This window comes from Parambassis ranga, chromosome 14 (assembly GCF_900634625.1).
Source record: "Parambassis ranga chromosome 14, fParRan2.1, whole genome shotgun sequence".
Lineage (NCBI taxonomy): Eukaryota > Metazoa > Chordata > Actinopteri > Ambassidae > Parambassis > Parambassis ranga.
The window spans coordinates 3906318-3924921 of record NC_041034.1 but is presented as its reverse complement, the minus strand read 5'-3'; the positions used below and the strand labels follow the sequence as shown (position 1 = coordinate 3924921).

The window sequence follows — 18604 nt, the reverse complement described above, 5'->3', positions numbered from 1 at the left end:
AGAGCCGAGGCTGTAGCTACACTATTTATTCCATACAAGAACACTGTGATATGATGCTACAGTGATGGGAGTACAAAGTAGGGAAAATTACACTGCACCACAGGCCTGGCTGATTATTCTCGAAGAGCAGCCCTGATGCCACCATAATCCCCCCATGTTTCAGAGGGGGCTCTGACTGTATTGCCATACATGTGGGAACTTTAATGAAACAAAACTTCAGAAGAAGGGACTGTGCTGAGTTTGGAGGAAACCAGGCATAAATTATCCATCAGTGGTCTATGCTGTTTTTGAAGTTAGGATGCATTATTAAGATATTTTAAAAGCCAAGACTCTGCATTTATGAATCAGGACTACAAGCATGTAAATGAAGCAGTTAGAAAATGAGCTATTATGGCATGATTGGAGCAGACGTGTCGATTAATTCACTACAGAAATGAAAGGAGAGAAAATCATTTTAAAGCTTTTCTTTCTTTTTTTTAATACAGAGAAAAAAAAATGTTTAAGCATAAATTTATTTATCGTTTCACTGGCCGACCAGCAGTCAGATATAAATGGTTTCAAATGAAAGAGTTCAGCTTGGTGCTGCTCTGCAAAGCCTGCAAAGAAATCTTTGAGAAGCGATGCTTTTAAAGCCAAAATACTTCCAACATGATCTAAACAGGGTCAAGCAGCGCCCACGCATACACACAGATGGATTATAATACATATGATACACTAAATAGTGTGAACTTACTACAGGCGGCTCTTTAAAAAGTTCAGTTCTAAACCTGAAAGTCAACCTTTACTGCCAACGTTAACAGCAATGAAGAAACATTCTCCTATTTTCTTTTTTCCAGCTTTCATTAAACAAAGTCCAATTGTTTCAAGCGCTCATTAATTTCAGTGGGAAACACATTGTCACTCTCTGTAAGCCGTGCTAAATTACCGGCTGGCACAAACTCAAAATCATATAGGAAGTGGCTGCGTCAGCTTTAGCGAAAACACTTGCAGCATCAATCTGTGTGGCATAGCAGGGAGTTCCATCTGACTAATGTGATCAACTTTATACAGCTATCAAAACCCATACAACCATTTTTTTTAAATGCTACAGTTGGTCTGTTTTTAGATTCAGCAAGTTTTGTCAGGATAACAGGCCGTAATTAAAGAGAGAGCTGCCAGGGGCGCGCTGAATTGTTTTGCATTTTGAATGAATACCGCCATGTGTTTGAATCCCCCCTCCCCCCCATCATTCTATGGGAGTTGACAAAATAAATTAATCAGCATTCATCAATGTGTTATGCATCTCATAATTCTATATTCTCACAGAAATGTGGGACAGCAGCACATTCAGAGGTCAGGGCCGAGCTGAGAAATCAGCCCTGAGGCGCAGGGGGGGGTAAAAAAACACCATTGGATCAGTCTTGTAGATACAGGACAGCAGCTAGAAAGCTAAGAATGCTAATAGATGATAATAGTTGCATGCATGCTGCTCTTGAAAAGGGGGATATATCACTTCTGTCGTGCAATACTAAAGTTTTCTACTCTTTATTTTTCATCTAAAGGAGACAAATTAATTCAAATATTAAAATAGGAAATGTCTAACTGCTAAAAAAAACGATCAAGCAGCAAGCAATTTCCTTTACCTTTTGATGGTCCAATCAAAACTCTCAACTGAAGACAATTTCTAACACAGCTACAGTAAGTGGAGTGACATTGCCAAAATTGATAAGCTAAAGGTCTCCTACTGCAGCCTGCACGGACAATGAAACTGTAAGTAAGGCATCGACAACTGTATTGATATCCATCCATCTTCTGAACCCGCTGGTCGTGTACAGGGTTACTGGGACTCTGGAGCCAGTCCCAGCTATCCACAGGCCAGAGGCAACCAGCCTCTCTGGACAAGTCGCCAGTTCATCACAGGACTACTTTATTGATATCTTAAAGTAAATTATTGACTACCTAGATAAACTGTAAATAAATGGGCTTTTCACTGCTGGTTGATGGTGGCCTAAAAAAATGCTTCAAAGTTTGCAAACACTACACAAAAGTCCCTCCTAGCGTGTTTTTTTGTTTGTTAATAAAAATACAAATGAAACCAAATAAAATACTAAAATAAAGTATGTGTATGTAAAGTAACTGAAAACTTAAAATTGACAACTCAGTTTTTATGAATAGGGTCAATTCCTGCTTAGTAAAGAGCCAACTGCCCACTGAAATATGAAAGATATCATCAGGTTAACACAAAGTGTTTAGATGATCTTAATTAACAGACCAGTATGAGGGACAAAACATCCACTTCTTGTTTCATGATTGCCCAAATCACATCCAGCATTTTGGGTCTAAAGAAGCGAGTTCCATCTTAAATTATTGATGTGAGTCCACATGCTTAATGGGAAATGTGTTACAGTCTTTCATGAAAATAGGCTCCAGGTTCTGCTTTCCACCATGGTCAAATCTGGAAAATGTGGCAGGGCTGGACCTGCTGTCACAGTCTACTACCTTTGTCATTTTTCCTCTGAAATGACCCACAGTCATTTTTCCAAACATTAATGTGACAACATAGAAGGCAGACTGACATGACCGTTACACTCAGCCTTTGCTATTTCTGCTCTGTAATGACCCTCCCTTGTCATCTTTCAGCACATTAGACTGACAAAATAGAAAGGAGATTGAAGTGGCACCATCTGTGGATGACAGAGGAGGCAATGAATTGATTTTTACTGTCTGATGTGATCTTTTTGCACCGCTACTTTTTTTTTTTCCTGCCTCTGAGTATTACGGACCGACCTCAGCATAGTTTAACAAATTAAAAGCCTCAGCCTTTGTATGATATTTCATGTTGATGTATAATCAATTGACACCAAATGCATTCAACACTGATAAACAAATGGAGCAGCAGTAGGATGAGCCTTGGGTATAAACTGGTTACTTCTCTGGCACAGTATCAATCACATCAGGCTATATTTACATGTGCTCTACTGAATATAACAGGCTGAAGAATCCAAATATACAAAGTATACTATTAGTGATAGACTAATTATGGTATATGTGTGTGTTAGTGCTGCAACGACTAGTCGACTAGCTGACTAATAGTCGACGGCAAAATTCGTCAACAACTAATTTAGTAGTCGACGGGTCGTTAATGATGTCATCGCATGACATGCAAGGGTACCGAATTTGCAGCACCAGTGGGGAATGGTTCTGTGACAAGAGGTCCAGGGTTCGAAACCAGGTTGAGCCATCTGTTAGGTTGGTGTGGAGGAAAGGTGGTTCCAGACTCCACAAGAACTGTCGGCAGTAATGCGCTTCGGGCAGATGCAGAAATGAGCAGACCCACACACACCTACACCTACAAAAAAAAGCATGAATGGAGGGCTTCGGACCAAGATCTTCAGCTTTATAGATTGAATCGGCAGCATGGAGGCAGGAGAATCAATGACAAAGTAGTGGTCCAACATAGTCGACTATTGAAACAGTCATTAGTTGCAGCCCTAGTGTGTGAGTGAAAAGAGGATGGGGAAACTTGAGTTGCAAAAAAAAAAAAACTTGTGTAACTTCTTAGGTTTCAACTGTACCATTTAATTCAACAACAAAATGTCTTGGATGAAGATGTAACTGGACCAGCAAGAGCCTACATGTGAGAAATGACTAACGTTGACCTCTTATGTGAAACATAATGGAGTTCTATGGCTTTCAAAAAGCACTGAGAGAGCCTTCCAAGGTACAATTGCTGGCCAATCATTCTGGCGTAGGAGGTAATATAATGGATGTGGAACCAAGCACCATCCCCGCTAGCGTTGCTCTACAGGTCAGAGTTGATATGGAGGATGAACGGCGACGGAGACACTCTAAGTGGCTACGTAGGTGGTGGTAAGCAAGCATATTGTCTCAGATTTCACACAGGCGCAGATCATGAACTGCTGAAGTTGCTGTATGTAAACTGAGGAGCTCCGCACTGCTTGTGGTCAGTCATGTTTACTGAATTAAAAAAAAACAAAAAAAACAGAGGAAACATGTGGATATGTGATCACGCTGTAAATCTGCTGCTGCTGACCGCTCAGTATATGTCGTCTATCTTCCTGAGGGAAAGAGTTCCAAGAATTTTTTCCTTTGTTCACTAAAAATTCTCTCATACTTTCAACCAAATACAGAGAGATTCCTCACCTTCTGCATTGTGGAGCCTTTTAAGGTCCACTGGGACAGGATTACCATTACAGGATGAAATAGGGAATAAGATATCCCCCCTGTGGTCCCTGGTAATTTATAGGATCCAGTCTGTAGTAGACATGGATATTTAGCAGGACTATGCACAAAAGAAAAGACACAAAAAAGACAAAAGAAAATATTTATGTTCACAATTTCACCTAGATTTTTTTGTTTAATATCAGTGTAAACCAGCGCATCTATGGCTACATGACAAACACCTAATTGCACACATTTGGCACACATGTAAGAGGCTACAAAGACAGCATTTCTACTGTAGCTGATGGGGTGCAAACTTGCTAGTTTACATCCATATATACACCATATTGCATATATATACCATATTGGTGTAATAAAGTGACATGCCAGAAGGTTTGCAAGGTAAAAATGCCACTTCTGCTAGTCTGGCAGCCTCCTTCCCGAGCTTGTCCACAGCAGTTACTCCTGGCATTACTCCTGTCTTCTTCTCCACAGTGGGTCTTTGCTGACCACCATCAACTTTAGAGTATAGTTCATCATCACAGCCTGACTCATGAGAAACCGAATTATCCTTTGAAAGCAAGGACAAAGGGTTCTGGAAGTATATCTTCAGGTTCTGCACAATTACACAATAGCAGTGTTACCTGAAAAGTACAGTTTTAGAACTTCTGTTTTGGCTTTCCAAGTTACAGCTGCAGGCGTTTGTTGTATCACTATACCTCAAAGACGTTAAGATAAAACACGATGCTGTTCAGCAATCAGCAATGTTGAGGGAATTAAAAGATGTCAGGTTAACTCCACGGTGCCAGACAACCAATCAATACGCAGACAGATTGCTAGACTCGCAGCTCCTCATCCTTGGGAAAAAAAATAAAATAAATATTCTTATGCGGATTAACTGCTCCTTCACCCATTTTCATTTTCAGTCGAGAAGGTATTAATCTGACAGCCAAGTGAAGCCCAACAAATACTACACACTTCAAAGCAGCAGGAAGCGCTTTGGAAAAACGGCCGGGTTCAAACATTTCCTTTCATTTCTATATTCAGCCGCAGACACAGACCCAGCCCATGGTGTTTTTAGCAACTTTCAGAAAACTCTAAAACATATAGTTTCGTTAGTGATGTACTGAGAGAACATTTAAATTGGATCCACTGCCTATGTTAAAGCAGGCTGAAGCTTGCGTTATGACACGAACAATCTATCATGTTGACTTGATGACGTCCTGCATTCTGCCTCTGCACCACCTCTGTGTATGTTCTAAAGAAGGCAATAAGAAACCATGACTAAGGTCTACATTCTCAGATCACAAACGTTCTCAGGGACTTTGCCATGGACAGATGTATGGTATGTAATGAGGTCAAACATCAGAGCTGTGACCTGGGTTTTGTTTGGGAGCATTGCAGGCTGGTGCCTATCTGAAGTGAATCCTCCCCGAGTGCTCGTTGGATGTGAGACTACAGAGGAAGTGTTACAAAGAAAACCCAAAAATGAGACGCCTGAAACGTCTTCTGCTATCAAGCCAACTGGAGTACTACATCAATGGTTTTCTTTAGATGAAAATCTGTCAGAAATATAAATAAAAATAAAAATGGAACATCAAGCTCTGAAATTTAGCCAAAGCTTCTTCTTCTGTTGCTGTTGTTTATTTTAAATATTCTAAATCTTTGAATGATACTGTACGCTTTCTTCAAGCAACAGCGCAACACACAGTGAAGTGAACACAAAGTCTTTCAGATCAGAGCCTGATGGAGAGCAGGGGGTGGTTTGTCCTACTTGCTGAAATACTGCAAGCCTGATTAATTGTGTTCCAGGAAATGAAATCAAATGGAAACCCATTTTGTAGTTATTATTTGGAGAGCAAACACTCCTTCCATTATATTGGAGCTTATTGGTGATGATGTTACACAAGAAAAACATGTTTGTCTCTTCTTCTTTTGTGTGATTTCTCTGTGAATGATTGGTTATAGAAGAGAAGGTCGAGGTATATTGAGAATACACAGGGTTGGAGAAAAACGTAAATCGTCAACTTTTGTAACTTTTGTGGTGTTTTAGGCGATTTAACCTTCGCGTAGTCATTTGAAAAAGTGGATCCTCCTTCACCTGCTCTGTTTCATTTGTTTCAGCTCCCTCAAACTTCTCCAACATGAAGAAGGAGCTGCTGCCATGTTGACAGCAATCAGCACTGGGGTAGAAACAATTCCTGAAGGTCACACATGCAGACTTCCACCAAGCAAAATACAGGTTCCGTTCCCAAAAAACAGCTTTTCTCTAGACTTCTGAAATTTTTACTGGGAGGTTTGGCTGTGGATGTGTGTGTTTATTAGGATTTATGCGAAGGCCAAACTGCAGAAAAACCTTGACTTGCAGTGGGAAGCACCGCGAGCGTGCAGCGATAGCATTCCCACCAAAGGTACTCTATGAGTCAGGAAACCCCCCCTTGAGTTCACACTCGACGTCTTCTTTATAGTCTTGATCAGTGAGGTGTTTGCTGCCAATTCTAACAGTTCTAAATGATGAACTGGGCAAAACACACTATTTCTGATGCCAGCTTGCCATTTTTTTCTTTAACTCTGTTTTTATACTAACACAACCTGCCAAACTGACAGCTCCAAGGAATGTTACACCAAAAGACAAACACCTACACTAAAAATACATCCTCTCACAAATAAAATGCTCAGTTTTTCACTCATTGAAAAGAGAAAATGTACAACAAACTTACTGGAATGTGCACAAATCAACTTTAAATAATGTCCATGTGAGTCTCATACATGATGAATAAAACATACTATGCTTCCAAGCCTGAAAAAAATGGAAAACAATAGCATGAGGAAGACTTTCTTTTTCATACAAAAGAGAATCTGATTGTGATACTAAATAATACAAAGTGGTACTTCACAGCCTTACAATCTACAATTCCCACTCAGAGCTGTGCCCCTATTGTGCTCTAGCAGGTAAGATTTCCTCACCGCATCATCCAACTAGGCCACAAAGAAAATGAGATGGTGCGTCATTGTGCGGTAGTTGTCTAGCATTAGTGCAGGAAATATCAGTCAAGACTGAGCGACAATAGATGAGACAAAGGACGGGAACCGAGCACAGTGGGGAGACGTGATCCACTTCCATTGGAGGCGGTGTAACAGCCTGAAGGGTCTCATCAGGAGCAAATGCACTGAAATGTAATACAAGCTGTGGAGTGTTATGTAAAATGAAAGATGGGAGAACCCAGATCACTCAGGCCTACTGCGCCGCTCCGGCTGATGCATACCTGTATTGTATTCAGACGGGCATTCATTTCCTCTCTGGTGATTACAACAGAACACCAGCTGTATTGTTTATTTGGTTGAAAGCACAAATGATCTGCATTGATTCCTTATTCATTCATTGTTGAACCCAGTATTGTATCTATGAATGCAGGCAAAATGGGCCCAATTACAGCGAGCGATGCCACCCTGTGACTCCACGGCAGAGCAAGATGATTAAGGCCTCAAACTGGGAGGAAAGGAGCAATCAAAGAGCACTTATTGTCTTTTGGAAATTCAAGAAGTGGAATGGGGAAAACATTTCTTGCTGTGACTGACAATGGGTTCACACGAGACCTTTTTATTAGAGCTGCTCTGCTGTCCTTGATATGACCCTCACTACATAACGGCAGACATGATTGATCAATTCATTGATGAGCTGATAAATAAACAATTATATAAATTACATATCGGCTGTTTTCAGTCATTTATCTATGAGAGTGCTGCAAAGTGCATTTGTTAAATGACTTGTGCATGAGTGCACTTTACTATGTTCATGTTGAAATTACAAACTTCCTCTGGGTTTTTCCAAATTAAAAGCCTAAGGAGGAGAGGAAGCTTGGGCTGTCTTTGACATAAGGCCATTAAGCCAACTTTCACCCAAAAGATAAGAATATTCTGATGAGAATTTTATCCAAATGGTTGAATTTTGTTAAAAATTGTGAAGTTACAACAAAGGCCATAATCATATCTAGATATTTCTACGAGTTAAATTTAGTTCTTCTATTTGTGTCCCTTGTATTAAGTCAGTGTTTGGTCAGAACTGCTTCCATGTGTCAGATGCATAGTGCAAAAAAAACCACCTGCCTGAGGCTGCTCCTCTGATGCTGCCAAGGCTTCACGATAAAAAGCTGCTTTTTTCCGGTTTTTTATTGTTTTTTATGAAAAAAAAAAGTTGAGAAAAAACACTTTTTTTTAAGGTGGATCTTAGATGTTACAATGTCTGTTTCCTGCCGACAGCTTGCTGATGAAATTGGTTCAACAGCTCACTGGTGGATGGAAAGGAGCCATGGTTTGCCAATTTTGTCCCACGAACCTGAGTTTATGAGTTTATATTAAAGTTCTTTTTTTTCCTTTCATTAGAACCAGCAGTGCATTTGTGTGACATTGTCAGGCAGGAAGAAATTGAACTGGAACCCAGCTGCTGCAGGGGCTGCAAAATAATATCGAGACACAGTGCAGCTGTGTGTGTGTGTGTGTGTGTGTGACTGAACATTAGCTGGTGTTTTAACAGAAGCACACGAGTGATCGCACAAGCAGACACCAAAACAGACAAGAATATTTTACTGGAAGTAACAAAAATGAATAAATTTATACCAAAATACATAAAAATTTTGAAGAATTTCAGTTATTTTCACCTAAATTAGATTTGATCTTATTTTTCTCTGCCAATATTAAATTGGAGAAATCTATGCCAGTGATTTTAAATGAGCAAGTAGATTCACATTTTACCCACAACTGGAAGTCAATACAACTGCTTAATCAACATGCTGTCAAGCAGGATGGACTGTCTCCATCTCAATTTCACCATCGTATCCAATAGCATGACTTCATATGTGTGACGTAGCTCAGCGCAGCCAATTCCTGTATGTCTGACAGCTGAGCAGCTGAGCAGCTGAGCAGACAGGAGAGAAAAACCGAAAAAAAAAAGTCAAAGACGGATGCAGAAATTCAAATTACATCCACTAATTTCACTCTGAATGCTAGGCGTGAGAGGAGGAAGAGGAAATCATGAGCGGCAGGAAGTGCTAAAATGTGCAACATTAATTAATCAGAACATAATCAGAGACGTGCACATTTGTAGCTGCAGAACTAGACCAGTAAAAATTGCCATCTTAAATGTTCATTTAGTGCATACAAGGAGTCCACATCAGTCACCTGTGCAGCCAGCATCCGAGCGCAGCAACACATACATCACACAATCCTTGTAAAAAAGCCACAACTTGCTGAAACCTTCCGTAGAATCTACAGCTGGTATTATGTCATAGTTACTGTGATGTTTTGTACTCACTTTGCCTCATGCTCAGATGTCCAAAATATAAATTAACAAGGGCATAAACCCCACATTGTTCCTTTAAAAGACAGATTTAGTGTCAAGCTTCACCGAAGGAGGCTGACAAATCCTGACCCATAAACTCTTCCAAGCTCAACACCTTCAGCTCGTAACACAGACTTCTGTCCCCAAACTTTTCCAACAGCATGAGCTGCTTACTAAGGTTATTTATGTGCACGGACATTAAGTACAAAAACTATAATGTTCATGACACTCTCTCCCCCTTTGATCACTGAATAAACGGGCCACAGCCTTGCCCCGCCCTCCTCTCCATTCAACTCTTTTTAAGCTTTTTAGCACACACTCTGCTGGACAAGACTCCCAACAGCAAGTAGCATTGGAAAAGTATTAGCATTCACGGCAGTAGCCTTTTCTGCATCACCATTATGTAAATGTGAACATAAATATTCAAAAATCACTTCCATTTGACTCATTTCACTTGTTTCACAGCCAGGTTGTCAGAGTGTACAGCGCAGTCTAATTCAATGCCTCAGCCAGTGGGCTGCTTTCAGAGTGGCAGATTGCTGCCCACGCCCACCCCCCCCCACCCAACCCTCCCCAACCCCAACCTCCCTCCCTGACCCCCTCCAGAGATTTGAAATCGGATGGTGCTTACTTGACGTCCCATCAGTTGGCGTCTCACTAACAAGTAGGCTCTAAACCCTTTTTCTCTCTTTGATTACACTAAGTGCACAGAGGCCAGATGCGACCCAGCCCAGTCATCTGTTGGCTTGCCAGCAGAGTCACTGTAGACTGGGAGGAGGAGAAGGAGGAGGACAGGGGGGGGGGTCACTTGGGGTCCCTTCCCTTCAGGAATAAAGCCATTGTTCTTCATTACAGCTGGAGAGGCTGCTGTAGGGTACAGACGGGGAACAAGTCCATTTCCACACCTGTTTTCCATCACCCGGCCTCCTACTGGCTTGACGCTGAGCCAAAGCACACCGCATGATTCAGCCTGATGCAGCTTTTCTTTGTAGCAGCGGCAGACTGCAGCCACAGCAGTGTGCCAGTTTATGAGGATAACAATGTGTTTTAAAAAAGAAAGTTCTTAATTATTTCAGCCAAAGCAGTAAAGTCTGTAAAACAGCATGTTGGTCTCCAATAAAAGTCTGAAACAAGAGAAAAAGCTGCTCCTCAGAAACTGTACCGTCTGCCAACAAGTTTCTGTTACCAACACGACACACAGAACGACAGCTATCATTTCACTTTGGCAAACCAAACTACTGTTTAAAACAGAAACTATGTGATGGGAAAAAAAAAATAAAATCATCTCAGCTCCATAGGACTGCTTTGTGTGGAGGATTCCCAGTGGAGCACAACCCAGGTAGAGCAGCTAATTCTACGTCCCATGAGTGGCACTAAAGCTATAATAATTAGCTTTAGAACAGCATGATTTTACTGCCAAGAACAGTATGACAGACTAATTAAATGAAAATATACTCTTTAACAAACCAGAACTGAAAATATTGAATCTGTGCACTAAAGTGAGGATTTGTCTCTCGGTGGGCATTCTGTTTTTAAACATTTTCTTTATGGAATTAATTATTAATTTAAGCCCCCAATTATAATTATTTCCCACTGAAAAAAAAAGTTGGCAGCATGTTTATCAAATTATACAACAGACATGATGGCATCCTAAAAAAAAAAAAAACCTGCATCAAAGCAGTTAGCAATAAGCTTCTGTTTCACAGTGAGCACCATGCGGGTCTGATGTTTATCACTTCAACAAGTCTGCTCAGCAAAGACAACGTTTAGGGTTAAAATGTCACATGCATCTTCATCTTATTCAAACAGTGCCTGACAGTAGATTCCTCAGGTAACCAATGCATCACACGTTCAAATGTTCTGAGGGTCAAGCAGAGGTAGATACAATCTTAAATGAGCTGCCACATAATGGTATCTGAGCTCCACGGCAGGGATGAATGGATCCTTGTTTTTTTCCCAGTTCCACTCCGATTCCTACTCTTGAGTTAGGAACGAGCCCAGATTTGCCGTAATTGAAGCATTTTATCCAGATTAAAACACATTCTTAATGCAAAAATAAATAAATACATGCACACAAAAAGCTATTTTCCCCAATAATACTTTCCAAAAGTCACCAAACTCTTGAAACACACAGCATAATGCAGGACGCAGGTAAATAAACTGACCCAGGAAATGCATTTCATTTTCTTCACAAAACAGCCTATAGTTGCCATTTTTCATTGGCGACATGACACACACCCATCCGTGCAATTTCCTGTGCTTGGCTTGCATCAAAAAGTTAAGGTAGGGCACCGCCTTTCAATCTCCCATCACCTAATTGGCCAAATTAGCCATCACTCAAAAGGTGAGAGTGCAGCAGCCATTTTGAAATCTAGATCTCACATGGCAACTTGGAGGATTCTTCACATTTGTTGGAATAAGGGGACAGGACTTTATTTACACCTCTGCCAATGGAAGATGACCATTTCTGTGGGGATGTTATGAATCAGTGGATTACTATGAGGCTGCTGGTGAGTTGACTTTTGTCGTTATTGGTGGTCTGATTACAAAAGTTGTGGCAACTTTATATTGGAATGAGTGTCATCTAACAGATCCCTGGAATCTTAGCCATCCAATCATATGTTGGACATTACCAATACATTGGTTATTACTTTTTTTAAGTACAGTTTAATACAAAGGTGCTTCACAGAAATGCTTGTAAGCAATGCTTGCTTTTAGCTATGCTTAATGTGCACTCCATGTTACTGCAGAGACAATTTTCAGAAGGCAGAAGGTCCATCAATGTAAAAATATGTAGGATTTAAAGCTCCACAACATACTTAACTAATGCTCTTATCTAACCACAGTCTGTATCCCAGATCAAACACACAGAGAGCCGGCTCAGGTAGTGCACGGTAGTCCCACTGAAACCCTGATAAGACACATATTTCCTGCATTCACACACACACATAACAAGCCCTGCTCACACCCACACCTTTACACAACTCCACAAAAAAAAAAAAAAAATGAAGGCAGGGATGCTTCATACTTTAACTGATAGATTGCCTCACCAGGTTTTCAAGTCTCAGCAGGCTTACGGTCAGGAGCGCGCTGCGCTTGCACTCTTAATAACACCTGTGAACTTCAAGGCCTCGGTGTTGTAAGCCCTACAGTATAATCTGCACTAACAACTGGACATATTACACGCAGTTTAATAACATGCCACCATGCATAAACTACATTAGCACTGTATGCCTGCAAGGCAGTTTTAATCACCGGGGTTGCTCACTGAGGAAAATGGTTCGCAATAAAACGTGATAAAATGTAAATCAAAACCTCATTAGAGAAAATGGGCAAAATAATCTAAATACAAAATGCCTCCGTCACAAGAGATTAGATTATTTATAGAAGCTGTTACTTGACTATGTGCAAACTTCACATGTAGAAAAATCCACATTTTAATACAAGCACTGCTGTACTTCTAATTAGCACAAGAGCTGTTCATTTTAGGGCTCCTAATGGTTACAGAGAGTACCACTGCTGCTTTGTCTAACTAGCTAATGGCTGTTAATAAGGTAACATTATATGCAGCACGGTTGTGTGTTCTCTGGTTGCAATATAAGGATAACTGGTGTCTCCCTTAGATGCATGAATGGTTGTCTGTCTGTGTGTTCACCCTCATCTGTCCTGGGTGCACCCAAGCTTTTTGCCCTCTACAGGATTAAATGGGTATAGCATGCAGATGGATATTTTGCTTGGCCACATCAGTGAATGACAAAACTCACCGATCTATTTCAGAGAGAGAGAGAGAGAGAGAGAGAGAGAGAGAGAGAGAGAGACTCCCACTTTAGGTTCATTTGGATTGCTTGTGTGATGTGATGATGGTACGAGCTGAGCCAAAATTAAACTTGTAGTTGTGTTGCAGCCTTCACTGCATTGTTGTTGTTTTTATATATTACACTGAAGTGGGGAGGACCCCCTGTAATTCCTGGTGTACAATGTGAGCTTACAGTATGCAGCTGCAGGTAAATAATTGATATGCTTTGTGCATGTGTGCCCGGGTAGCTTTGTTTGAAATCAGTGGAGCCATTTCCATGAAGGCAAACCTCAGTGCACACTGTCCAAAGACACATCCCTGCTTACTTTGTTGTGCTTTTTCCCCCTCTCAGTGTTTTTAGCCGACAGGTCCCATGAAAATATATATATTTTATTTATTTATTTTTTTTAAAACGTGCATCCGTTTTTGATGGATAAAACTGGATTAAGCCTTGTGGATAATCCACAATGTGACAAACGTCGACATCTGCCTCCCTGTCATTCTCACCATTAGAGGCTCAGAGTCAGCACAAAAAAAAACACATGATATTCTGAAGAGAAGCTGCTTTTGCAATGAATAACTTTAAGTTTGGAATTATTACATAACTGCATGGATGTAAATACAGGCTACAACAGGAGGAACTCCAGCTCCAGCGTACATCGATGCGCAAAGGATGAACAACCACGATCCAAGCGTGCAGCGGCCGCTGAACGCACAGTTCAACTTCACACTGAGAACATACACACACATACATACATACATATATATATAAATATATATAATAACACACTTTATCCCTTCACAGTACGCAAGCGTGTGTGTATGTGTGTTCAGCTCAACTCCTCTCAGCAGCAGTTTACAAGCCCCACAAAGCGTAAAGATGTGTCGCAGCTTTCACGCATTCTCCAGCTTTATGTTCTTGAAAGCATCACACTACAACACGCAGAGCAGAACCATGGAGGTTCTTTTATATATTTATATATATATATATATGCAAACCCAGACCCGGTTCTATGTATGAACACACAGCCCGGGAGCGCAACTGGAAACTCTGGTTAAATCATCCTCTGTTGTTTACCAGCAAGAGTTAACACGTATTATATGATAATCTAACACACAGTGTGGAGCTTTTTGGTGTTTTAGTGTCGGCTAAAACACTGATCAGAGCACGTATCATTGGAAAATATCAACTTTTATCACGGCTTCGATCCGAATCCTAAGGATCGGCTCGTAGTGGATGGGTGCTCAAAAACTGGGATTAAAGGGGAAACGACTTGAGGTTCGTGACGTATATTTACGCCGAATTTCCCCACGAAGGGCTCGTTATGAATACCACACGCTGTGCTGCGTGTTACTGTGCGGTAACACATGAAGTGGCGCCGGTCAGTGAAATGAGCAGGACTGTGAATGGAGCAGCAGCAGCGTTTCCTTGTGTTTGCTGCAGATTCCACTTTAACGCACCGCTGTGTTCTGTGATTTACAGCAGCAACACGCTCAGAAAGTAACCGAGCGGGCTGGCCGAGCAGCAAACACCCTGTAAATCACGCCAAAAAAGCTGCCCACGCTACGTGTTTCCACACAACACACGTTTTCTTTTCACGTTTTTTCCCCCAGAGTTGCCAGCTGTGTGCGTGAGTAGCGGCGGCGGCAGCGGTGGCGGCGGCGGGTTCAGCCCCGGCTGCCTCATGGTGGAGCTGACCCCAAAGTGATGTATCCCCGCGGACACACACACAGACACAAATGCGCCTTTTCTTTCCACACATTGCTTCAACTTTTACTGAAAGCTTTGCGCACTTTGCTCAGCTACATCCCAAACGCGACAAAACACCCCAAAAAAATGCAGATAAAATGTAATCCGACCAACAACATCCACATCCGCGGAAATCTGAGGACAAAGTGCGCATTCCGTTCACACAGCACGGGGGGGAAAAGTCCTACCTTTGTGAAGAGCCGCTGGAAACATGAATAAAAAGAGAATAGTCGCCAGAGAGCCGCTGCCAGTGTTCGCCATGTTGGACACCTGCTTCAGTATGTAGCAGAGAGAGAGGCAGCTTCACCTATAGCTGCAACGGGACTCAGCTAATGAGATGCGAGAAGGGGAGGGTACTATTTACCATATTTATTCCCGGTCCTGATAGATCCCCTTACTTTCAATGGACATATATCATGTTAAACACGCTTTTTTTATGGGTGTGTTGTGCTGCGGAGTGAAGAGGTTTATTTTCCATCTTATCATTATGAGACATCCTGGTGGGACACTTTGTTTTCTATTGTGGGGAAGACAACATTAAAAAGGAGCATTCACCATTTCACCCACCTGTAGTTGACAAGATGTCCAAGCAGCAGGGGCAGACATGGTATTTTTAAGGGCATCAGGGTCCCCCCCACTTACTGACCTGGCCACCCCCATTTTTAAAGAAACCAGGAACCTATACTGCCGCATTGCTCCTAGAGGGCGCTGTGAGATGGTCCTCTGTTAATAGCAAGCGGCAACCTTAAGGGCTCAGACTTGAAGCCCACGCGGAAGTGTCAAAATTTGTAGTTCACGCTGTAACCTCTGGGGGCTGGCTCCAAAAGCGAGTCATTTCCCATAGACTCCCATGTTAAAATGGCCGACTTCACAGCAGAAATGAACATGTTTACTGTCATGGTTTCAGCCAGGTCTTTTATTTTGTAGTTCATTTTCTGTTTGTATTAGTTCTAGTTTTACTAGTCACTTCCTGTTTTATTTTGAAACTCGATCTTCCCCCTGTGTTTCAGTTCTGTTTTCCTCATGTGTGCTCCCTTCCCCCTCCTGTGATTACCTGCTCCGCCCTAATGTGCTTCACCTGTGTCCAATTGTCTTCCCGCCCTCCTGTGTATAAAGCCTGTGTGTTTCCTGCCCCTTGTGGCCAGTTCGTCTTGTGAGTCTTCCATGCGACACAGCCGTCCAAGTAGCCTTTCCGCTCTTGTGATTATCCCTACGTCTTTTCGAGTAAGTTTTTGATGCTCTTGTGTGTGACTTGGATTGGATTTGACTACTGCTTTTTGCCTTTGCCTTTTTGGATTACCTCTGCCTCGTGGACTGAACTCCTGTGTACCGAACCTAGCTTGAATTAAACACTGAGTTTGCCTTCACCTAAGTCTGCATTTGTGTCCTCCTTCTCACAACCCCCCTGACATTTACAGCCTGGTACAAAAAAACATTTTGGTCTCAAATGATAGGTTCTCTTCTAGTGTCAATTGTACGGGGGGGGTGAATTTTTTTACAACTCACTCATTTTAATTATATTCGGACTTAAAATTACGGATAATTATGGCTGTTTCCGCTTGAGTGACAGGCGGTTGATGCATCACAGCGCAAGTTTCCTGCTTCCACGATCGCCCACCCCTCTAAACTCCACTCATGCTCCCCCTCTTTGTCCATATTTGGAGTTTTGGCGGATGTGGCGCTGCCAACATGGTGGCGGTCAGAGTGTCCCGGAGCCTCCCACCGAGCCTCAAAATGGCTCTTCAAAAACGGGTGACGTCACGGAAGCTCTGTCCATCGTTTTTACTGTCAATGGTTAATAAGCATGGAGCTAAAAGGCTGAAACAAGTGTTTACACCCACTTTTGGCCAAAACGGCATCCATTTTATGTCAAAAACTGAGGTAATAGCATTCTGCTAGTGGATGCTGATTGGTCAGTTTCATAGTAGCTCCCTTCTAGGTGGCAGAATGAGTGCTCAGACATACAGCTCTGCTGTAGACACTAGCACCAATGAAGAAAGAATTATATGAAGAATGAACTGCTCACATTAGTGCTGGAACTCCATCATCCATTAACCCGCTTTGTCCTGCAGTGCAGGGTCACGGGGGGCTGGAGTCTATCCCAGCTAACTACAGGAGAGAGGCAGGGTACACCCTGTACAGGTCACCAGTCCATCGCAGAGCAACATACAGACAAACAACCACTCACATGCACACCTTCTGAGTATACATGGAGCACCTGGAATGAAGGCAATTTCACCCTGGGATCAATACAGTATTTCTGATTCTGACCTATGAGCAGTCAACAACTGACATAAGCACATCTTTAGAATGTAGGAGGAGAAAACCCACGCACAGGGAGAACGAGCAAACTCCACACAGAAAGTGCTGGAACTCCTTAAAGATAAGAGCAATTTTTCACTATAAAAATGTGTCTGATAAAGCATCAGTTGTGGGATTCCTGAGACTGGATCAGACAGAGAAGTTGAAGCTGTAGAACCTTTTTGTATCAGTTGTTTTTCTTGTGTGGAGTCATCCATTATGTTCTGATGTTCCAGATGTTCTGATTTACATGGACAATCCAAAACTTTTCATGGTAGTTTCCAGTTTTTCACCCAAGTATCCAGACATGCTCCTACTTGCTGTAGCTTACTTTATCTCCATAGCTGGAGTTCCTCCCCTTGTCAGTTAGGCTACCAGGAGGTCAGGGCGGGAATGTCTCCACAGACACCATAAATTAAAATTTACATGGTGCACCACATCCACAGAGATGGGCTTACAAACAAGATCTCACTATATTTAGCTAAATTTGCTATATTATTGATATGTTGTTAGGGATGCATGGGTGCAGATGAACCGGTCATGACAGTCAAAACATCATGTTTCAGCCTCTCCACCCTGGCGTCCTGTATTCACTTTTGTTCAGCCCCCCCCTGTCTTTAACCAATTTACCACCTGGCAGCACAGCTCCCAGGGTCACGGGGAGGAGGGGGACATGAACCCCTCCGCCACATCACGGTGGCAGTTCTTGGGATGATAACCAACCTCCTGAGGTCTGGTTATTAATTCACTCTCTCTCCATGCCTACATAAAGGAAACCTCGGGAGGCTGGTTAGTCATTAAATGATCTCCATCTTTTATGTAGCTGGTCAGAGGGAATGAAATGAATGTGTGAATCATCACTTCACATTCTTTCAAGAGTCATGTTCACTGTTTGACGACAATTTGTAAATGAGGGACTTACAACATATTAGACACATTAATAATGGGAAAATGTGATCAAATGAAATGATTTGATCAGGTGTATGACATGCATGTCATGCAGAATGCAACAACACTGTGCTAATGTTATGGAATCACCTCAAAAATCAATAAAAAATTATTATATTACTTACATTATTTTTATTATAGACACTCCTATAGTTTTGTACTTTGCTAACTGGGCCCCCTGGAGGCTGTGTGAGCATGCAGGTTGTTTGCTAACCATAGATGTGATTCATTCTAAAAGATAAAAACCAACTGATGTACTGTACTGGTCCAAGTAGGAAGGTGTCATTCATGGGGAAAATGAATAGTTTAA

General features: G+C 41.8%; 1 protein-coding gene across 4 annotated transcripts in view; it reads right to left on the bottom strand.

The window, feature by feature from the left end:
• Positions 1-15352, bottom strand: part of cadm1a (cell adhesion molecule 1a) — a 329313-nt gene extending 313961 nt beyond the window's left edge. For all 4 annotated transcript variants that reach the window (XM_028421291.1, XM_028421293.1, XM_028421294.1 and 1 more), the window contains exon 1: positions 15234-15352. In XM_028421291.1, coding sequence (XP_028277092.1) covers positions 15234-15306 — 73 coding nt within the window. In that variant the 5' untranslated portion in view covers positions 15307-15352. The remainder of the gene's footprint in view (positions 1-15233) is intronic.
• Positions 15353-18604: the final 3252 nt, after the last annotated feature.